Here is a 19,827-nt window from a genome sequence, read left to right as displayed (position 1 = left end):
AGAAATCATTCTCAGCGAAATCATTTAGTGCATTTGTCCTATGGAAGAGCAACGTTGTAATTTTAAACTGGAGGGTTGTCACGGTAACCTGTTACGAGGCCTTCGCTTCACTAGCGAACTAGTCTCGCTTCACCCGCTACACGCATTTGGGATTACCCGTGTGTATCGACTTGTGTGTAACAGTATTAAGAAGACTTCTGACAATATCTCACAGGTGGAAATGGAAGGAGTCCAGTCCCCACGACCACGTGCTTCTGCGCAAGGGACTGGCCATCAAGAGAGAGGCGTTAAAGAAAAGCCAGGGAGAAGAGTTTGTCACCACCATTTAATAGTGTAAAGATTAACAATACATCTGTACAAAGTCAAACTGACAGAGAGATCACCAGATCTTTCACAGGAATGTACGGCACTTGGAAGTCGCTGCAGTCGATCACAAAATGGTATTTGGCTATTTGGCAACACTTTTAAAGTTTTACAGGGTCAAGGCATGCTGTTGGGACAGGGGCCAAGGAGAACATAACTGCCCTTCCCAAAAAAAAAAACGGTCACTTTGACAAACTAGATCTGTGACTGCCAAGTACATTTTGAACTGAGCCCCACTCAATTAAAACCCATCACTTTCAATTAAAAACTAATTTCTTTCTTTGAAAATTATGCTTAAAATACCAAGCAGTGAATGCCAACCCTGTTTCTGTTCCATGCATACAATTCAGGGTTTTTATTTGAACAGCTTCTCCATAGAAAGTGTTAAACAATCTGACTCAAAGCCACGGCCAAAACGTTAGCGGTTCTTGCTTAACAGTGACAGTAACTCCCACTCCGTGGACAAGCTCCACACATATAAAAATATCGGTTAGTATAAAGTGGTCCCTCAAAGACTCCCTCTCTAGTTTCGGTTAAAAAAAAGGAGGAAAAAAAAGAAGGTGTTCTTTTTTTTTTTTTTTCCCAGCCCCAAAACAGGTATCAACACTGGTGGATATGAAAATAATTTTCCGCAGTTTAAAGGGATTGTTCACTCTCTGAAGATTGGATATTATTTCAGTTTTCCTTACATGGTTTCAGCTGGACAGAACGGTTCTCGTGTGTGTCGAAGGTATTATGGATTCAGAGCTTTCCCACGACCTGAATGTTTTACAGTGGCTTGCGAAGGGTCATCGACGGATTTGTGCTTTAAAGCAAACGAAATATGTTTCATGTAACTCCAAACCGGCCTCATCATGCCTCCAGAGGTTTCCACTCTACAGCATACAATTATTTATTTGCCATTTTAATGTTTAAAAATGACATTTAATGTCATCTTCGTTTGGAACCATTTCCTGTGAGGAACTTGTCAGTATCTAAAATATCCTTTTACACGTAAACGTAAAAAAGGCTCGGTCTATTAAAAACATACATGGAAGCTGAAATATTATCCTAAAAAACTCCAGAAAGTGAACCGTCTCTTTAAGACTAAACTACAAACTGCACACTGGTTTCAAAGGTCAAACTATTTCACACTTTCAGCAAACAAGAGCATCAGTAGCAGTGGTTAGAATAAACAAAACCACCCGGGACCATTTCACAATGCATGACCCACAGGTAAATTAGTGTACCGGAAAAACTGCCATTTTTAGACAGAGGGGGAAAAAACGAAATCACTAAAATACTGATGAAAAATCAAAGTAAGCTCCTGTGAACAGCTAAATTAAATTCCTGAAATAAATCTATTCAATATTTACAATGGGCTGAAGATGATGTGATTTTGACAGCAAAAAAAAACAAAAAATGCAAGACTATTCAGAATAAGACTGAAAAACTGGTAAATACTGGTGTGTGGAGTATATAAAATGGCGACTATAGACCAAAAGCGGGTTTTCCCCACTTAGCCCACGGATGCAAAACCAAACATCAGAAACTAAAATCAGCGTTGTAGGTTTTGGTCATTGTGCATAGTAAAGTGGCAATCTCAGGACTGGCTGAACAGCAAACTGGTACGTGGAGGAAAACAGGTTGTATGTTTCTGTTCAGATGTGCTTCTACAATGCTGATGAAAGAGTATTTTCATTTTCTCTCTTTTATCCCCTTCCCAGGTCATATTACCAAACTGCCTAATGCGGCACCGTCCTCCGAGAAATCCAGAAAATACGCTCGAGTGAAATGCCAAAACTTCGCCGAATTTCAGGCAGAGCGCCCCCTGCTGTATGTACAAGGCTCTGCCCGGGTGCGCTTTAGCGTGGGTCGTAACGCGACGTCGTCTTCGTCGGGGAAAATAAAAGATCCGATATTTGGGAATTTGGCGCTGGAGCGCGGGGGGAATCTGCATGCAGTACGGTCACCGTCTCCGCCTCGTCCGAACCCCTCCAAACCCCTCCAAACCCCCCGAGCGATCTCCCACAAACAGCCCCAGTGATGATCATCCAATTAGTCATGCTTCAGCCACGAGAGCAACCTGCAGAGAGAGAGAGAGAGAGGGAGAGGGAGAGGGGGAGAGGGAGAGAGGGGGGGAGGAGAGAGAGAGAGAGAGGGAGAGGGAGAGGGAGAGAGGGGGGAGAGAGAGGGAGAGGGAGAGGGAGAGAGGGGGGAGAGAGAGAGAGGGAGAGGGAGAGAGAGAGGGAGAGGGGGAGAGAGAGAGAGAGAGAGAGAGAGAGAGGGAGAGAGGGAGAGAGAGAGAAAATTGAGCATGAGCCTTCTGTAGGTGCCCCACATGACCATGAGGGGGTTTCTAAACTGACCCAGGGCACACAAGCTCCCCTAGGGGAGCCACTGAACCCAGGCTGAGAGCCTGGCTGTGAGCCCAGAGTCCAGCACTGGACCCTGAGCACATGGCCCTGGAGATCCAGTGCACCAACTGGTTTTCCATATTACACTTACAATATCATCAGCAATAAGGTGTTCATGATGCAAGGTGTGTAATGTGTCCTACCTGTGTGATGTGCAGTACCTGTGTGAGGTGCAGTCAGTACCTGTGTTAGGTACAGTACCTGTGTGAGGTGCAGTACCTGTGTTAGGAGCAGTACCTGTGTGAGGTGCAGTACCTGTGTTAGGTACAGTACCTGTGTGAGGTGCAGTACCTGTATTAGGTACAGTACCTGTGTGAGGTGCAGTACCTGTGTGAGGTGCAGTACCTGTGTTAGGTGCAGTACTTGTGTGAGGTGCAGTACCTGTGTGAGGTGCAGTACCTGTGTTAGGTGCAGTACCTGTGTGAGGTGTCCTACCTGTGTGAGGTGCAGTACCTGTGTGAGGTGCAGTACCTGTATTAGGTACAGTACCTGTGTGAGGTGCAGTACCTGTGTGAGGTGCAGTACCTGTGTTAGGTGCAGTACCTGTGTGAGATGCAGTACCTGTGTGAGGTGTCCTACCTGTGTGAGGTGCAGTACCTGTATTAGGTACAGTACCTGTGTGAGGTGCAGTACCTGTGTTAGGTGCAGTACCTGTGTGAGGTGCAGTACCTGTGTGAGGTACAGTACCTGTGTGAGGTGCAGTACCTGTGTTAGGTGCAGTACCTGTGTGAGGTGTCCTACCTGTGTGAGGTGCAGTACCTGTGTTAGGTACAGTACCTGTGTGAGGTGCAGTACCTGTGTTAGATACAGTACCTGTGTTAGGTACAGTACCTGTGTGAGGTGCAGTACCTGTGTGAGGTACAGTACCTGTGTGAAATACAGTACCTGTGTGAGGTGTCCTACCTGTGTGAGGTGCAGTACCTGTGTGAGGTGCAGTACCTGTGTTAGGTACAGTACCTGTGTGAGGTGCAGTACCTGTGTGAGGTGCAGTACCTGTGTTAGGTGCAGTATCTGTGTGTGGTACAGTACCTGTGTGAGCTGCAGTACCTGTGTGAGGTACAGTACCTGTGTTAGGTACAGTACCTGTGTGAGGTGCAGTACCTGTGTTAGGTACAGTACCTGTGTGAGGTGCAGTACCTGTGTGAGGTGTCCTACCTGTGTGAGGTGCAGTACCTGTGTTAGGTACAGTACCTGTGTGAGGTGCAGTACCTGTGTGAGGTACAGTACCTGTGTGAGGTGCAGTACCTGTGTTAGGTACAGTACCTGTGTGAGGTACAGTACCTGTGTGAGGTGCAGTACCTGTGTTAGGTACAGTACCTGTGTGAGGTGCAGTACCTGTGTGAGGTGTCCTACCTGTGTGAGGTGCAGTACCTGTGTTAGGTACAGTACCTGTGTGAGGTGCAGTACCTGTGTGAGGTACAGTACCTGTGTTAGGTACAGTACCTGTGTGAGGTACAGTACCGGTGTGAGGTGCAGTACCTGTGAGAAGCTCAGCGGTCTCAGTACAGCCCACACTCCTTCAGGTTGTTTTTGATGATGACGTCGGTGACGGCGTCAAAGACGAACTGCACGTTCTTGGTGTCGGTGGCGCAGGTGAAGTGCGTGTAGATCTCCTTGGTGTCCTTCCGTCTGTTCAGGTCCTCAAACTGGCACTGGATGTAGGCCGCCGCCTCCTCGTACGTGTTGGACCCTGAGCCAGAACCAACATCAGACCCAGCATTTTCTCACATCAGTTAGTGCACAACCACCACCTCCCCCACCACAACAGGGGAGAGGGGGGGAGGGAGATAAGGAGGGAGAGAGAGAGAGGGAGGGAGGGAAGGAGAGAGGGTGGGAGAGGGGGAGGGAGTGAGAGAGATAAGGAGGGAGAGGGAGAGAGGGAGGCAGGAAAGGAGAGGGAGAGGGGGGGACAGGGAGAGAATGAGAGAGAGAGGGATAGAGGGAGGCAGATAAGGAGAGAGATAAGGAGGGAGATGGAGGGAGGGAGGGAGGGAGGGAAGAAGAGGGAGAGAGAGTGGGACAGAATGCATAACAAGACACAGAAGATTCATTCCATCCCCAAAGGCTAAATTAAGACACACATCCCATAATAACTCTCAACCTCCTCATTTCCGCCTCTGGAAATCGCCATGGCAAAGACGCATGCTTATGCACAACACAGCACGCTTTAAATCCTTCAGCTTTTAATGCGGTAAAAATAAATGATTTCATAAAATTTTGTTCCTCCCATCTGTCTCAGATTAAATCTCATTTTCCTGGTGTGGGAACAGCTAATTAAATATGAGAAACGAGAAAGAACGTTTTAATACTTCTTTGTCCTTTTTAACTGGAGAAGTTGGACAAAGCTGCGAGCACCAGAACGCACATTTATTCCAGCGCTGCTTTTCGGCGTGCTGAAAACACGGCTTTCTAAATTCGCCTCCGTCCTTACGCGAAGTAGCGCACGCGTGCGCGTGTGGAAAAGGCACAGGGGTTACGCGACGGGGGAACTGCCGTAACGACTCTGCTATCCTAATAAACTCCGCCGCAAAGCAGAAACGGACGAGGACGCTTTCGTTTCGCGTCGTGCCGCCATGCCGAAATTCGGCGAGCGTTCCACTCCCGAGCTGAACGAATGAGATGCCTCCGCCGCCTTTCTCGAGAGAACGGCGCGACGCTTCGCTGCTTCCCCGTCTAATTGCCCGAGGCGGGGCGTAAACATTACATAATTACCAAAACAGATTGCGACGCTAGACCCAGGCGGCCAAATTAACCGTCGGATGCCTGCGTCCGAAGCGAGCCTCGTAGCGCGGAGAAGCCGCGAAGACCGCCGTTCCTCACGGACGATCCACAGGGCGATTACACTCAGCGCTCTCTCCTCTGACGGTACCCCAAAACTCCACCCGTCCCTCCTCAGCCTCCCTCGTTCTATCTCCATATTCCATTTGGGCTACGCACCGATATCTGCTTTCCTTCAGAATATTAATAGCAGGTGTGTTGCCTAGCTTTATTAATCAGTCTATATTATATTAGCTCTGTTATTAATAAGTCTTCTGTCCCTTCTTGGCCACACGTTTCTTTTCTACTCCTGAGACTAATAGTGAGTTCTGATTTCCGTAAGTCGCTCTGGGTGAGGATGACTGCTAAGTGATTGTCATGTAACATTTTCACCTTCAGACACCTTTAATGCAAAAAAAACATCTATTTTAAGAAGAACACCTGAAATAGTGTTACTAACAATGGAAGAAAAAACGATGGAGAGAAAAAAAGTTTTTTTCTTCAGCCATACTTTAGAACTTTTCAACCCATTTCCCCCCTCATGGTTGCAGTATTCTAATTTAAGGTAATGAAAGTAATGCCTCTCATATTAAGCAAATTTAAAAAAAACAAGTGTTCCTGTGAGAACCACACAAAGATGAGGCAATTTCTTAAAACAGAGAACTCAGCTACGGTATGAGACAGTGCCAAAATGAAGCTGTTCAACAGGAAGACGCAGAAAGACCACAGGGAAATGACATGGAACATTTTTATTTATACATCGCCTAGTACTGAGGTGTCCAGTAGCCCAATAACTCAAAAAAGCAAGGAAGAAATGTCTGGTCAGACATGCAAAGCTTTTGGAAACAGCATAGCAGGAGAGTCAGGAGACATTTCCCACACTTGCTTTTGTCAGAACTCCAGGCCGAATTGAACACGTTCTGCAGAGGTTATTTTACAAATAGTAATTCACTTTATGTAAAATAATTAATCAAATCTGTGATTGTATATATATATATATATATATACAGTACTGCAGTAATTACAAATGTTACTATCTCGGATCTCAATTTTGTCTTGCTAATAGCAATACGCCTACAAGTCATTCCCAAATAAAGAATTCCCCCTCGTTTTCCACTATCTCCAGCCAATGAGCTGAGAAAAATTCTCCCCGTGTTCTCCTCCATTTCTCCACCAATCAGCAGCGCGCTCCTCTGCTCTCCGGGAGGGGCCTCACGGAACGGCTGACTGCTGCGTTTTTTAAATTTCGGGCTGATTGTCTAAACCCGCCAGGGCAAACCGAATTGATTTCCTCCGCCTCGCTGAGCTGCTCCACAAATAGAAGCCGGGCCTCGTCGGAGCAGCGGGGAGCAGCTCGGCTTCTAAAGCGCGAGGCACCGGCACAGCGCGGCCCACAATGCATCTGGCTTCAGCGCGGACGACCAGAGCGCGTCCTGACGCCTTTTAAAAACAGGGCAAAGTTATGATGGCACAACTCCACCGGGAAACAGATTCAGCGTTGGAAACGTGGAACATAACGCTTAGCGTTTTTACTTATTTATGCGCAAATATATTAAAAATATTTAACGGAGGAAATTCTCCAAACTGTAATTGGTCTAATAAAGTCTAGTTAGCTTATAAATGTAATTATGTAAATCAGCCCTATTTTATGTTCATAAAAAGAAATCACAGGAGACATTTTGAGATGTAAGGGCACAGTGCAATTTATTCTTGCACTCTTAGCCATTACTCAGGGAAATTGGAACTGTTTATTTTAACACCTGCTCTGGTGAACTGTTCTGGTATCCAGTAAACAACCCCTCACTTTCATTTCAGATTAACAAATCACTGGGGAAAATTTTCAGTTCAGCAAACAGCAAGCTCTATGTGGCCCAACTGCCTTAAAGGCATACCACGCAGGACGTTTACCTTGAAATTCTAAAATAACCATGCTCAGACATATCTATGGTGGTCAATCTCTGTCTTAGAACATATTTGTCGAATCTGTGCTCCTCTGCCTGTATTTCTTCTTCTAAGATGTGCTCGGGACGTTTCTGGGTGTGTCGCTCTTTTCTGTGTGGGGAGGGGCGGGCGTGGCTACAGAGCTGGGGGGGGGGGGGGTCAGGTTTCAGCGGAGCGTTTGTAGCTGGCTAGCTACCGCAGTGGCGGAGGTGAGAAAGCACGAGCACAGTGAAGCGAAACGACAAACCGTTCGTTCAAAAACCAGAGGCAGCCGTGGAATTGCTTTCCTCGATGCCAACAGCTGTTGAGAAACAGAAGTATAAAAACTGAATAAAACGGACATAGCACATAAAAACGGAGGTGAGTGGATGGGTTTGAGGACGGAGAAGACTACTTTGATTGTACACACAGGACTACAGCAAGGCTAAACATCCTGCATAGTATGCCTTTAAGATAGCCCCAAACTCTGCTAAACGGCTGCTAAGTCCCGTCCCCAACCTCTGAAGCAATATGTGGGCACACATATAGTTCAGTCTGGGTGTGAGCAGGTCACTAAGAGCTATTCTTTCTGGGGGCGAACTTCTTTTAAAAACACCGCACACAAGCCTGCGATCTTCCATGCACCATTCAAAAATGTATGAATAAGAAGAACTGCACAAAGGCAAACAAAGTGGAAGCATTTTTTAAATACGCATAGCTGTTAGTTATTATTTTGTCATTACAGAGGGGAATGAAGACTTTCAAATGAACATATTTTCACACCTAAAACTTCCTATGATCACAGGTGGCGTATATAGGAGTATACGGTATCGCGACCGGGACACAGTGACAATTTTTGATGCGTCTGAATTATGTTTTTTTTTTTTTTTTTTTTACTTTCTCCTCAGAATTCAAAGAGCAATCGAAGCGCATCCACGGGGGTCGTATGACGACCTTGGGCTGTCGAGTGAACATCCCCGGCAGATCCACGGGTTTATCAGAGAACGATCTCGCTCGTACTCTTCAAAAAAAACCCGCAGCAGGCACCCTCCCTGCTTTCATCCAGCGGGGATGTTGCGTAACATCCCCCTGAAGACCACTTCAAAAGCATCTGTCTCCGTGAAGTCGAAACCACAGCCATCTGCATGCCAGTACAGTGACAGACACCTTTAATCACAGAGGCTCGTTCTCTCAGTGCTGAAGTATAAACATTAACGCAGTGAAAACGCTGCACGAATTCACCACGTATTTTTGAGAATTTGGGAAAATGCCGTAAAAAGTTTATTTCGTTCATTTATTCAGAAGTTGTATACATTGCATGAATATGTGATGAAAATTCTATAAATGCCCATGTCCTTTACACATTAGTTCATTAGCCTAATAACTTATTCGAGCCAACATTATGAGTGCGTAGCCTGCCAATAAAGCATCCTGATTTTGAAGCTGAATTTGAATTTCACAGCAGTCTGCTGTAGAGGAGTTGCAGAGGTTGCAGGTTTGATTCCCAGGTGGTCTACTGTCAGAATTGATAAAGCACTTAGCCTAAATTCCTTCAGGACATACCCAGCTGTATAAATGCTTAGAGTGTGAACTAGAGTGTAAGTTGCTCTGACTAAGGGCATCGCTAAATAAGTGAAACTCCTCACCCGAATACTCCGGGTAGCAGATGGTCAGCGGGCTTCTCTTGATCTTCTCCTCGAACAGGTCCTTCTTGTTGAGGAAGAGGATGATGGAGGTGTCGGTGAACCACTTGTTGTTGCAGATGCTGTCGAACAGCTTCATGCTCTCATGCATGCGGTTCTGCAAAGAAAAAAACGCACCGATCTAGTCCCCGATTGGCTCAGATGTGTCACATGGGCACCAGGACCAGCCAATCACATGTGCATTTGTGTAACTGCCATTTAGCGTAAGTTTACGTGATCTCATTAGCTGGGATGGCCAACCCTGGTCCTCAGGATCCACACGGCTGTATGGTTTATGATTTCAGCTTGAACACTGCATTGATTTCACCTGTCCGAGCTGATTGAATGTCTATAAATTCATTATTTAAAGACTCATCACACCACCAATGAGGAAAAAAAAAACAAAGCAAAATGATGACTTACAAGTACACTCAACTAACTCTGGCAGGAAATAATGAGCAGAGAATGCCTGACCTTATCAGCAAAGATTCTGCGTGTGAGATAAGTGACTTAACTCTAATTACAAGAACCAACGTCTGCAAAAGCATACGGAGAAAGCCTAGTTCATCCTGCCATTTGCCAAATAAATAGCCCAGTTAGCAAAACGGTTTTAAAAGAAACAGCATGTGAATTTGGCAACTGGCTTGAGAAATGCGAGGTACAATTCAGCAATTTGTGAAATAATATTTTTAATAGTAATCATTGCCACCACTTCTTATGGCCACCTTTAAGCCTTGGGTTTGTGACTAGCTGCATAGCCGTGTAAAACACTGGAGAACTGCATCTGCAGCCTGTGCAGACCCAAGCAGCCAGGTGAGGCGAGTTAGCGGCGTAGCGCAATAAAGTGCAGCGTAACAAGCGAGACTGGCACGCCCGCAGATCTCCAAGGGCGAGAGCAAATAAAGCCGCTACTGCGACACCCCTTAGCGAGGCACTTAGCGGTCCCAGAGGAGCGCGGCGTACCAGCGGCTCTCCGTCGCAGTCATGGGACCGCGGCTACTGCTGAGCTGCTGCTAATGAGACCGCAGTGACCGGCTAAGGGGGGGCGGGGGGGGGGTCCCTGCCGAGCTGTAACGAGACCCACTCCACCTCTGGGCTTGTGTGTACAGTGACACAGCCATACAGGCTGTGATTTCCACATACGTTTATCCCTTACGGCCAGTCCTGATTAACGTTATCAGCTGATAAAAAGGTTAAATAAAGGTCATTAAAAAAAAGGCTGCAATGTCATAGAACACTTTTAAAGGAGATTTAGCACGGCGTGAACCGCCTGGTTTCAGAACGCTTGCTTACGCCTGCCCTGGACCCCGAGATTCAACGCGTCTAATCCACAGCTAACGGCCAGACCGATCCGTTCAGCTAACGCACGGCTCGTCGTCATGGAAACAGCTCATTTAAACCGTCGAACGCGAAACTCGGCCGGTCTCGTCTCCTCGCGGTCCTGATCCGAACGGGGGGGTGGGGAGGGGGGGGGGGGCTCTCTCTCACCATCTCCTCGTCCTCGGCCAGGACCAGGTCGTAGTCGCTGAGCGCCACGCAGAAGATGATGGCGGTCACGCCCTCGAAGCAGTGGATCCACTTCTTCCTCTCCGACCGCTGGCCGCCCACGTCGAACATCCTGCGGAGAGGGACGGAGAGGCGCTCTGGGTCAGACCGAGCCGCCGCACCCCACTTCACCCCCCCCCCCGCGGGGAAAGAGGGCCCAATCCATTTCAATTCAGCCAGTTCATCAAATTCATTTCAATTCATTAACTGAAAAATCCTCATAGAAACTGGTCATTTTTCCAGTTCATGAACTCCGAAGATTGAGCAGTGAAATATAAGAGGGATTAAAATGTGCGAGCGCTCACTTATTGGACAGAAGGGTTTATTACAGTCTGCCAGGAGCACCCAGCTGTGGGGTACGCTAGCAGGGTAACCAAACACACACACTCACATGTGCGCCACAGAACTATGAACACAAACACGTAGTTACCCAGATGCACAAACACAACACAGAATAACAGAGAACATATTTCAACCACTGCAGGGCTTCATTGGGCGAAACTTCCTGAATTTCCTGAATTAGTTGACTCCTAGCCCTGCCTGGTTACTCTAGTCAGCCCAAAATACAACTAGGGTTGGATATTCTAACGTTATTCAAACTCTAAGAAAACAAACAAACATTCAAGCGTAAATATTCACGCTTAAAAGCCATCTCAAATGTTCAGGTTAACGTTTTTTTCCACAACTTGACTGCGTTTGTGTTTTTGTTCAAATAAAACACACCTATGCTAGTTAACCTTCCCAAATTCTCCCACGTCACTCCTCTGCTGCGATCACTCCACTGGCTATCGGTCGCTGCCAGGATCCGGTTCAAAGCCCTGACCCTTGCCTACACTGCTGCCAACAGGACAGCCCCCATCTACTTGCAGGACATGACTCGATTCTATGTGCCTGCTCGACCACTCCGCTCTGCGGCAGCAGGGCGCCTTGTAACCCCTCCCACCCGCCCAAAGGGATCACAGAGCTTCTCCACCCTAGCTCCCCAGTGGTGGAACGAACTCCCCGTCCCTCTCCGAACCTCCCCCTCACTACCCATCTTCCACCGTGGCCTGAAGACTCATCTCTTCAGACTATACCTAGATTACCCACCACCACGCTGCATATTTCACTCTAAATCCCCCCCCCCCTTTTTTCATGGCACTTTTTGGTAATTTGTATCTGTCCTAATACTGTAGCTTATTCTTCTGCCTAGTTGGCTTTGCAGAGGTTAGGTCTGAATAGTGTTCACTGTGTGAACTAAACTGTGTTCTTGGCTAGAAATAGCTGTACAAAATAAGTATTGTACCTTACTGAACCTGTGTTTAGCAGTTGTCTATGACCATGAAATGCACTTTTTGTACGTCGCTTTGGATAAAAGCGTCTGCCAAATAAATGTAATGTTATATCTCTGCTTTCATTGGTTAGCTGTCTTGTGGACATAACACACAAAAACAGCCCGAAAGTTGGTCAAATTCTGACACTCAGTTCAAAATTTAAAACTGTAATATATATTTCAATATATTCAACCTGTTTTAGAAGGGAAATTCAAAAGTAGTAGCTTTTACTACATGGCCTTTTAAACACAACCTCCTTGCATTTTAAATCCATGAAAACTACGTAAGAGCCGGTCTTATGATAAGTAGGTTGCAGGTTTGAATCCTGGCACTGGAGTTAGGCGCTTGAGAGAACCCAAACTGCAGGGCGTCGTCCCAGGGTAAATACACACACAGCTCATTATTCACCCGATCCCCGTGAGCCAGACTGATCCTCGCTCACCCTTCATCCAAAAGGCCATGTGAAAAATTCAATTAGAACAGGCAAATGTTGAGGACAAATACTGGCATCAAGGAGAACAAAGACAATGTTTTTCAATCACACGATCTCACTCTCCTGGGGGCAAACATGTTCCAGTCTGCGCCTACACTTTTTGGATTTTAAATTAGTGGAAGTAACAAAAACTATTAAATAAAGGCTGAATCGATTAAATTGCAGTTGAATTTAATGTCGAATCGATTAAAATGCAATCAAATTAAATACTGCATCAAATAAAATGCAATTAAAAAGACAATCCCCCCCAAAGTCACATATTATAGCCAATTTGGCAACTTTGCTGGACAGTCCAAACAAGACGTGTCAACCACTCAGACACAGGCTACATTGGTGGGCGGGATAATTTGATTGACACCTGTTGAAGCTGTGAAACATCCACTGAAGTGGTGCAGAAAGCTGCAGGGATCTGATAAGCGTGGTAGAGAAAGCCCCAGTGGTGGCAAGTGGAACTGCACAGCATCAAACTAATTAACCTGCTTCCGAACAAAAAAATAAATGTCAGGGCGATCAGACACAATGATAAAATGATCTGTGAACAATTTTATTTCAACACGGAGGGGTTATTTAATTTGACAGCATCAACATTTCCATATTAAATTTAACTGCGTTTTATTTGATGCAATATTTAATTTGATTGCAATTTAATCGATTCAGTGTTTCTTTAATCATTTTTGCCACTTCCTTCCCTCATAGCTTTAAACACCCCCCCCCCCCCCCCCCCATACACACATCAAAACTTTATGCAGTCATTAGGCACTCTGCTAAACTCTATTTGTAGGGGTGCAGAGACAAATTTTCTCTCAAGATTCTGACATGCTAGATCACTTCTAATCGGCTCAAGTTAACACACTGTTTTCCTTAAGGTGCCGTCTTCCCAGTATCACTGGCACAGTTTTTAATTTACTGCGACCTGTTAGTATATGCATAGCATTCGGAAAAGTGCTGTATAAACGTAAGGATATTCTATATTCTATTCTATTCTGTTCTATTAGGATTAGCATCTTTCCTCATGTCAAAGACAACCATATGCGCACACACACACACACACACACACACACACACACTCACTCACACACCCTCTCATACACATACACACACACTAACACACACACACTCACACACCCTCTCACACACCCTCTCATACACATACACACACACTAACACACACACACACACACACACACCCTCTCACACTCACACTCACACTCACACTCACACTCACACTCACACTCACACTCACACTCACACTCACACTCACACTCACACTCACACTCACACTCACACTCACACTCAGCTTTGCTGGTTTGATGACGAGCTACAGGAAGGCACTCATCCATCTCTCCGGTTTCCGTGTTAATGCGGTTTCTCCTCCTTCGCCAGGCTCTTTCAGACGGCCTTAACGCAGGAGTGCCAGCCGGCATCAGCCAGAATCACGTTTGGCTTTTTAAACCGGGACCTTAACCTTCGCTCTGGAGCCAATCACTCCCTGGGGATTCGCTAACGAGCCCGAAAAACTGCCTCTGGTGCAATGTGGAGTCCATTACGGCTCCGAAAACTCACTTAACTCCTCAGCCTTTATCACAGTGCCGCCTCTGTTCTCACTCATATTTTATTCATTCCTGTATTTCTTATATTTATCAATTAATATTTATCCGTTTTGTAAATCCATGTGCCCATCTGAGTAGTAGCATCTTTAACGGCAAAAGAAAACTGCATTGTGCAAATATGTACTGTGCACGGTCTTTTTATGCTACCATTTCGATACAGTTTTTGTTGTTGTTGTTGCTGCAACAGCAAAAATAGCAACCGGAAGAGCAGACAGCAACAGCCCTGTTGTACTGAGTTCTTGCCTAATTTTATACATCTTTTCAGTACTTCAGAACCACACCAGCTCTGGAATAAATCACCAGCCATGCAATGTAAATAAAACCGTGGCAGCAGCTGTACACCACCCACTACAGAATAAACCACGATGATGACCGAGGAGATGTGTTGCCGCTTTGCCACAGAACTACCCACAAGGCTTCTGATTACTGACCTTTCCCATAATGCCCTGCTCCCCGGCTTGTTCTCAGCTAATTAACCCGGCCCGGAGTCTAACGAGCTCGCCTCAGGTAATCAGCCGTGGAAACGGAGGTGGAGCGCACGTGACCGAGCGCGGCTCGCCGTGTTCCGCGAAACGTCCGAGAACACGGGAAGCCGCCGCCGCTCCACTGCCCCCCCCCCCCCCCCCCCCCCATTCCTCACAGATAACAGGCTGGGGGGGCGGGGGCAGAATGAAGTAGGCAGATGTGGCTCATTTTTCTCAATTTGTTTCCCGGAAAATGCGGAACGAATGCAGAGCGCCCGAACGGCACAGAGCCACCCCCCCCCCCCCCCCCGCCAGACCCCCCCACCCGAACAGCACAGAGCTCCCCCCCCCCCACACAACCTGTCAGCCGCTGCTGTCCGTAGCGGAAGAAGCCAGTCCCGCAGCTCTACGCAATATCTACAATATTTATATGCGTGAGCACATATTCAGGCAAACACTCAGAAGGCAGGAACACAGTGCTTTTGTTTTACGTTGTTCAGGGACCCCTCAAATAGCCACGACCCTTCCTGTGAACTAAAATATGAACACATGCTGCATGTAATCTTCCTTAAATGTCAGTGACACTGGACATTCAAAGGTTACTTTACATTGCATTTTATTTGTTACAAATTATTTGTAATAAATAACACAAAATTGTCGTGTACAAGTTTGCAGTATTTTTTTTTTGTAAAGAACATTAAGTAACATAAATATGAATTTCATTACGCTGTTATAAAGGCATTGTTTATGTGCAGACTCACTACTCATTACGTTTTAACGAACCTAAGCCTTTGACCTCCACTGAGCCTGTAATACGCGCACGTACACACACGCACACCCGCTTCTTATCCACGCTTCGTAAATACAGGCTAGGTTTTACCTTTTACCTAAGCGTAATTACATCATTTCAAATGTATTTGCCTTCTGGTAATGCTCAACTTGCAAGCACTGCATTTGCACTCCTGAGTTAGCGCGATGCTATCTCTGCACTTCCGACTGACGCAAGTTATGGTCATACTTCACAGCGACGTGATGGTTATCTGCTTTGAGTCTATCTGAAGAAGTTACCGGAATGAAACCCAAAGCAGCTCGGTGTGACAGTGTCATTTCAGTCCACGCTAATGATTGGCTCATAAATGGTGCAGCATAATAGCCAGGCTCCTGAAATAAGCCGGTTTAAAATCCGCGTTCCTGGTTTTATCCCTGACGCTGATGGTCAGGTGACCAATGTAAGGTCGTAGGCATGGGTGGAGACAGGGCAGTACCCTCCACTGAGGACACTGAGTTCAGATCCCCTGTAGTTAATTTCATTCTTTAGTGAGAACATCAGTTGCAATTCATTTAGGAGAGGAATGAATGGTCTTCAATATTTTTTCAAATGTAAGCCTAATCTAGATCAATAAATTAAAGGGAAAAAAAGAACACACAACCCCTTGCCCAGATTCATACAAGAAGATTGACACCAATTGTGTGTGTCCCTGTGCGTCTAGTACAAGGATATTAGACAATTTGAGCTGCATGCTAACAGTGTTAGCTCTATCAATGGCTGCAGATGGATGGCACTAGCTTGCTTAACTCCTACCTTATGATTTACTCTAATCCACCTCTAGCGAGCAAATTAGTCTACCACGTGTCAATTTAACTCGCTTTCCATTAGCATTGTCGGAATAATGTTCTTATAAGTATCAAGTGTAGGCTAATTCTTGGAAAAAGGATAGGTATAGCTAATTTGACAGTATCTCACTTCCTTGTTCTATCACATCACAAAATGACGTGGGTGGTCATTCTGAAGATTGCTAAAAAAAGGGAGGCAGGACAAAAAGAGTAAACAATTAGATCTTTTAGGGCTGATTTCTTGCCTTCAATTAAAAAAAAAAATTTACATTGTGAATCATAAAATAGATAAGAATAGAAGAATAGACAACTTCTTCCATTTGGTTGGTGTATTTCATTTTTTATACTATCTGGTGTTTACCCTTTAATTCCAATCATCGTTCTTCAGGCAAAGTCAAAGCCCATAATTACTATCACATCACTCTGAAGTGCAAAGATAAGTGTCATGTCATGTTTTTAGTTTAATGTGTGAGTGTTTGTGAGGTGTGTGTGTGTGTGTGTGTGTGTGTGTGCAAGTGTGTTACTGACTGAAGTGGGTACTGACTTGAAGTACAGCTCCTTGAAGGTGAAGTGTGTTTCCACGATGCCAGTGGTTTTCACTCGGGTTCGAAGCACATCCTGCTGGGTGGGGATGTAACTCTGCTGGGATATCCTGTCCAGGTCATTCAGGTAGCTGGTGGGGGGGGGGGGGGGGGTACAAAAAAATTAAAACAGAGCACATCCAGATCAAACAAGCACCATTTCAATGCCTGCATTAAAGAACAACTCATTTTTGGTGACATTTTCTAAGACTGGTTCTTCACAAGAGATGTAAAACAGCGCTCATAAGCTCTACATTAGTATTATGTCCAATGTCACCATTAACGCAGCAAATGATATTACCATGACACATGAGAGGATTTATGTTTGTGTGTGCATGTGTGAGCACGAGTATGTAAGTGTGTGTGTGTGTGTGTGTGTGTGTGTTTGTGTGTGTGTATGTGAGAATGGGAGAGTGTGAGAGAGCGAAAGTGAGAGAGAGAGAGAGTGAGACAGAGAGAGGAGGAATACTAAATATGGGCCCCCACTGGACAGTGAAGGATAAACACACTACGTGTCTATTTATGGTACAGCATAAACACACAGCTATACCAAGTTTCTGCCCCGCCCTACAGCCACACACTTCACCTTGAGCCATCATGGACGCCGTTACACCCTACACACTTCACCTTGAGCCATCATGGACGTTGTTACACCCTACACCCTTCACCTTGAGCCATCATGGACGCTGTTACACCCTACACCCTTCACCTTGAGCCATCATGGACGCCATTACACCCTACACACTTCACCTTGAGCCATCATGGACGTTGTTACACCCTACACCCTTCACCTTGAGCCATCATGGACGCTGTTACACCCTACACACTTCGCCTTGAGCCATCATGGACGTTGTTACACCCTACACACTTCACCTTGAGCCATCATGGACACTGTTACACCCTACACCCTTCACCTTGAGCAGTCATGGACACTGTTACACCCTACACCCTTCACCTTGAGCAGTCATGGACACTGTTACACCCTACACCCTTCACCTTGAGCAGTCATGGACACTGTTACACCCTACACATCATTTTTCCATAATAAAGCATCGTCCTTTACTGGAACCCATCCATTAAGCGGAAATGTACTGCCGTTGCACTGTGGAGTCTCTTCCATGAGATGTCAAAAGTTACAGGGACAGCTAGAAAGTTTCTGATATAATATTACTATAAAGTTTCTTGAAAAATGTCATGTGACCAATACAAACAAAAAAAAATATGTATGTAAAAATAAGTATTACAAATCTGTGTGTAATCAGTGAAGTCAGAAAAATTTTTACTAGTGCTGGTCTATTTCCGTCCTGGTCAGGACTAGCAAAGCGCAGGACCGGTAAGAGCACAGAGCTCACAGAAACACCGGTGTTGTTTTTAACTGACGTAATACTGCTGCAATTCAACAGCTCGCTCAAACAGAGGCTTCGAATGAAATCCTGGCGGAGACTGAGCCGGGGCTGCCGGTGCGGAGCAGCAGAACCCCCGACGCTTTTCTTCATTTAAGAAAGGCCGACCGCATGAACGACCCGCAGAATGAGGAAGCACTCTAATTCACCCCCGGGTGGCGAATGAACCAGTCTATCGTGCGGGCATAATTGCGTCTGCGACATATTGTGACGAACAACAAGCAGAGCCTTTTGCAAAATGAACGCTGGCCTTCGTCGTCTCCTAAGAACAAATGAGTCTCATTCTCGGGCAAAGACGATCTCAAGAGAGACAAAACCAAGAGAAGCTAGTCGGAGGTTTTTTTTTTTTTTTTTTTAAAGCTTTCGCAAAACGAAAGCTGGCCTTCGCCATCTCCTAAGGAGGAATGAATCTCATCTCAGACAACGACGATCTCCAGAGAGACAAAACTAAGAGGAGCCAGCAGCCTTTCGTCACTCTCACAGTGACCCCTGGAGCCTCAGGTAACCGAGAACGCAGCGGTCTGAACAGGAAGAGGCAGACCTACTGACGGCGAGGCAGCCAATCAGGCCGCAGCCTTAGTGTTCTAAAGGCGTTACCATGGCAGCCGCACACAGATTCTCCAGCCATCAAATGCTCCGTTCTGAGTGGAGAATGGCACACAATGTAAAAGGCATAACAGAGAGAAGTGCTCTTACAAACAACACAGGCTCAGAGAAGTCTGCTGGCTGAATGCACAGGGGACCCCGAGGCACAGTGGATGTGACATCCCAAGCAATCGCTGATAAGGCCGGAATTTCAATTCCCTCTTTGTTTCCCCCAACGACAAGCGCGATGCGCTAGCCAGCTGCATGCCCTCACTGAATTCACACTTTATACACTTTACCTTGAGCCATCATGGACGCCATTACACCCTACACACCTCACCTTGAGCCATCATGGACGCCATTACACCCTAAACACTTCACCTTGAGCCATCATGGACGCCATTACACCAGGAAAGCGAGCTACGCTACGCCTGGCCGCTCTCTAGGGCCCCACATTAACGTGTGTGAGATGAGAGCTCCACCGCACAGAGGAGGGAAATGTTACCGCAGAAAACTGCGGTATTCGCCCGGGTCCTCGGAGAGACACACGGCACGCAGGCTTTCACTGTAACCCGGCAATTACAGTGATCGGCTAGTTCATGATATTTAATTCAAGCCATCCGGTCTCTTGGGTGTGAACAGGTTGCTGATTTCAAGGTATAAACATAAAGCCAAACACCGTGTGCCTCTCCAAGGGCAACAGGGGAACAGAGCTGACACAGGACACCTGTTCTTCGAAGCCAAAGTGGAGCGTCGGCAGCTTTTCGGAGTTTCCGCCTCTGGTGTTACAGAAAGTCTCAATTTAGCATTCATTAAACCTCAATTTCTTTTCTTTTTTTAACATTCATTTAGCAGCGCTGCTTGCTACAACGGGGCAAACATGAGCGCGTTCACCTGATTTATATAAACAACAGCACCAAACCTGGCTGACAACATTCCCAGACCAGTGAATAAAGGCACAACACCACTATAGCACAAGCACGTTAGCACTAGCACGTTAGCTATGCCAGCCAAGAAACAAAGAACAAATCCCGAATGTATACAATACAGATTACATCCATAACACTATAACCTTATGACCTTAAAACACGGAGTACCGAG

The 19,827-nt window shown here is 46.1% G+C and overlaps 1 protein-coding gene across 2 annotated transcripts in view; it reads right to left on the bottom strand.

Moving 5' to 3' along the window:
- Positions 1 to 306: 306 nt before the first annotated feature.
- The window catches only part of gnai3 (guanine nucleotide binding protein (G protein), alpha inhibiting activity polypeptide 3), a 64,352-nt gene continuing 44,831 nt past the window's right edge, over positions 307 to 19,827 (bottom strand). For both annotated transcript variants that reach the window (XM_035381732.1, XM_035381733.1), the window contains 5 exons: positions 16,702 to 16,830; positions 10,607 to 10,736; positions 9,083 to 9,236; positions 4,239 to 4,449; positions 307 to 2,428 (listed from right to left, as the gene is read on the bottom strand). In XM_035381732.1, the coding sequence (XP_035237623.1) occupies positions 4,259 to 4,449; positions 9,083 to 9,236; positions 10,607 to 10,736; positions 16,702 to 16,830 (604 nt within the window). In that variant the 3' untranslated portion in view covers positions 307 to 2,428; positions 4,239 to 4,258. The remainder of the gene's footprint in view (positions 2,429 to 4,238; positions 4,450 to 9,082; positions 9,237 to 10,606; positions 10,737 to 16,701; positions 16,831 to 19,827) is intronic.

This window comes from Anguilla anguilla, chromosome 11 (assembly GCF_013347855.1).
Source record: "Anguilla anguilla isolate fAngAng1 chromosome 11, fAngAng1.pri, whole genome shotgun sequence".
NCBI classification, from domain to species: domain Eukaryota; kingdom Metazoa; phylum Chordata; class Actinopteri; order Anguilliformes; family Anguillidae; genus Anguilla; species Anguilla anguilla.
Note: the sequence above shows the minus strand (reverse complement) of the source record. Positions and strands in the feature narration are given on the sequence as shown.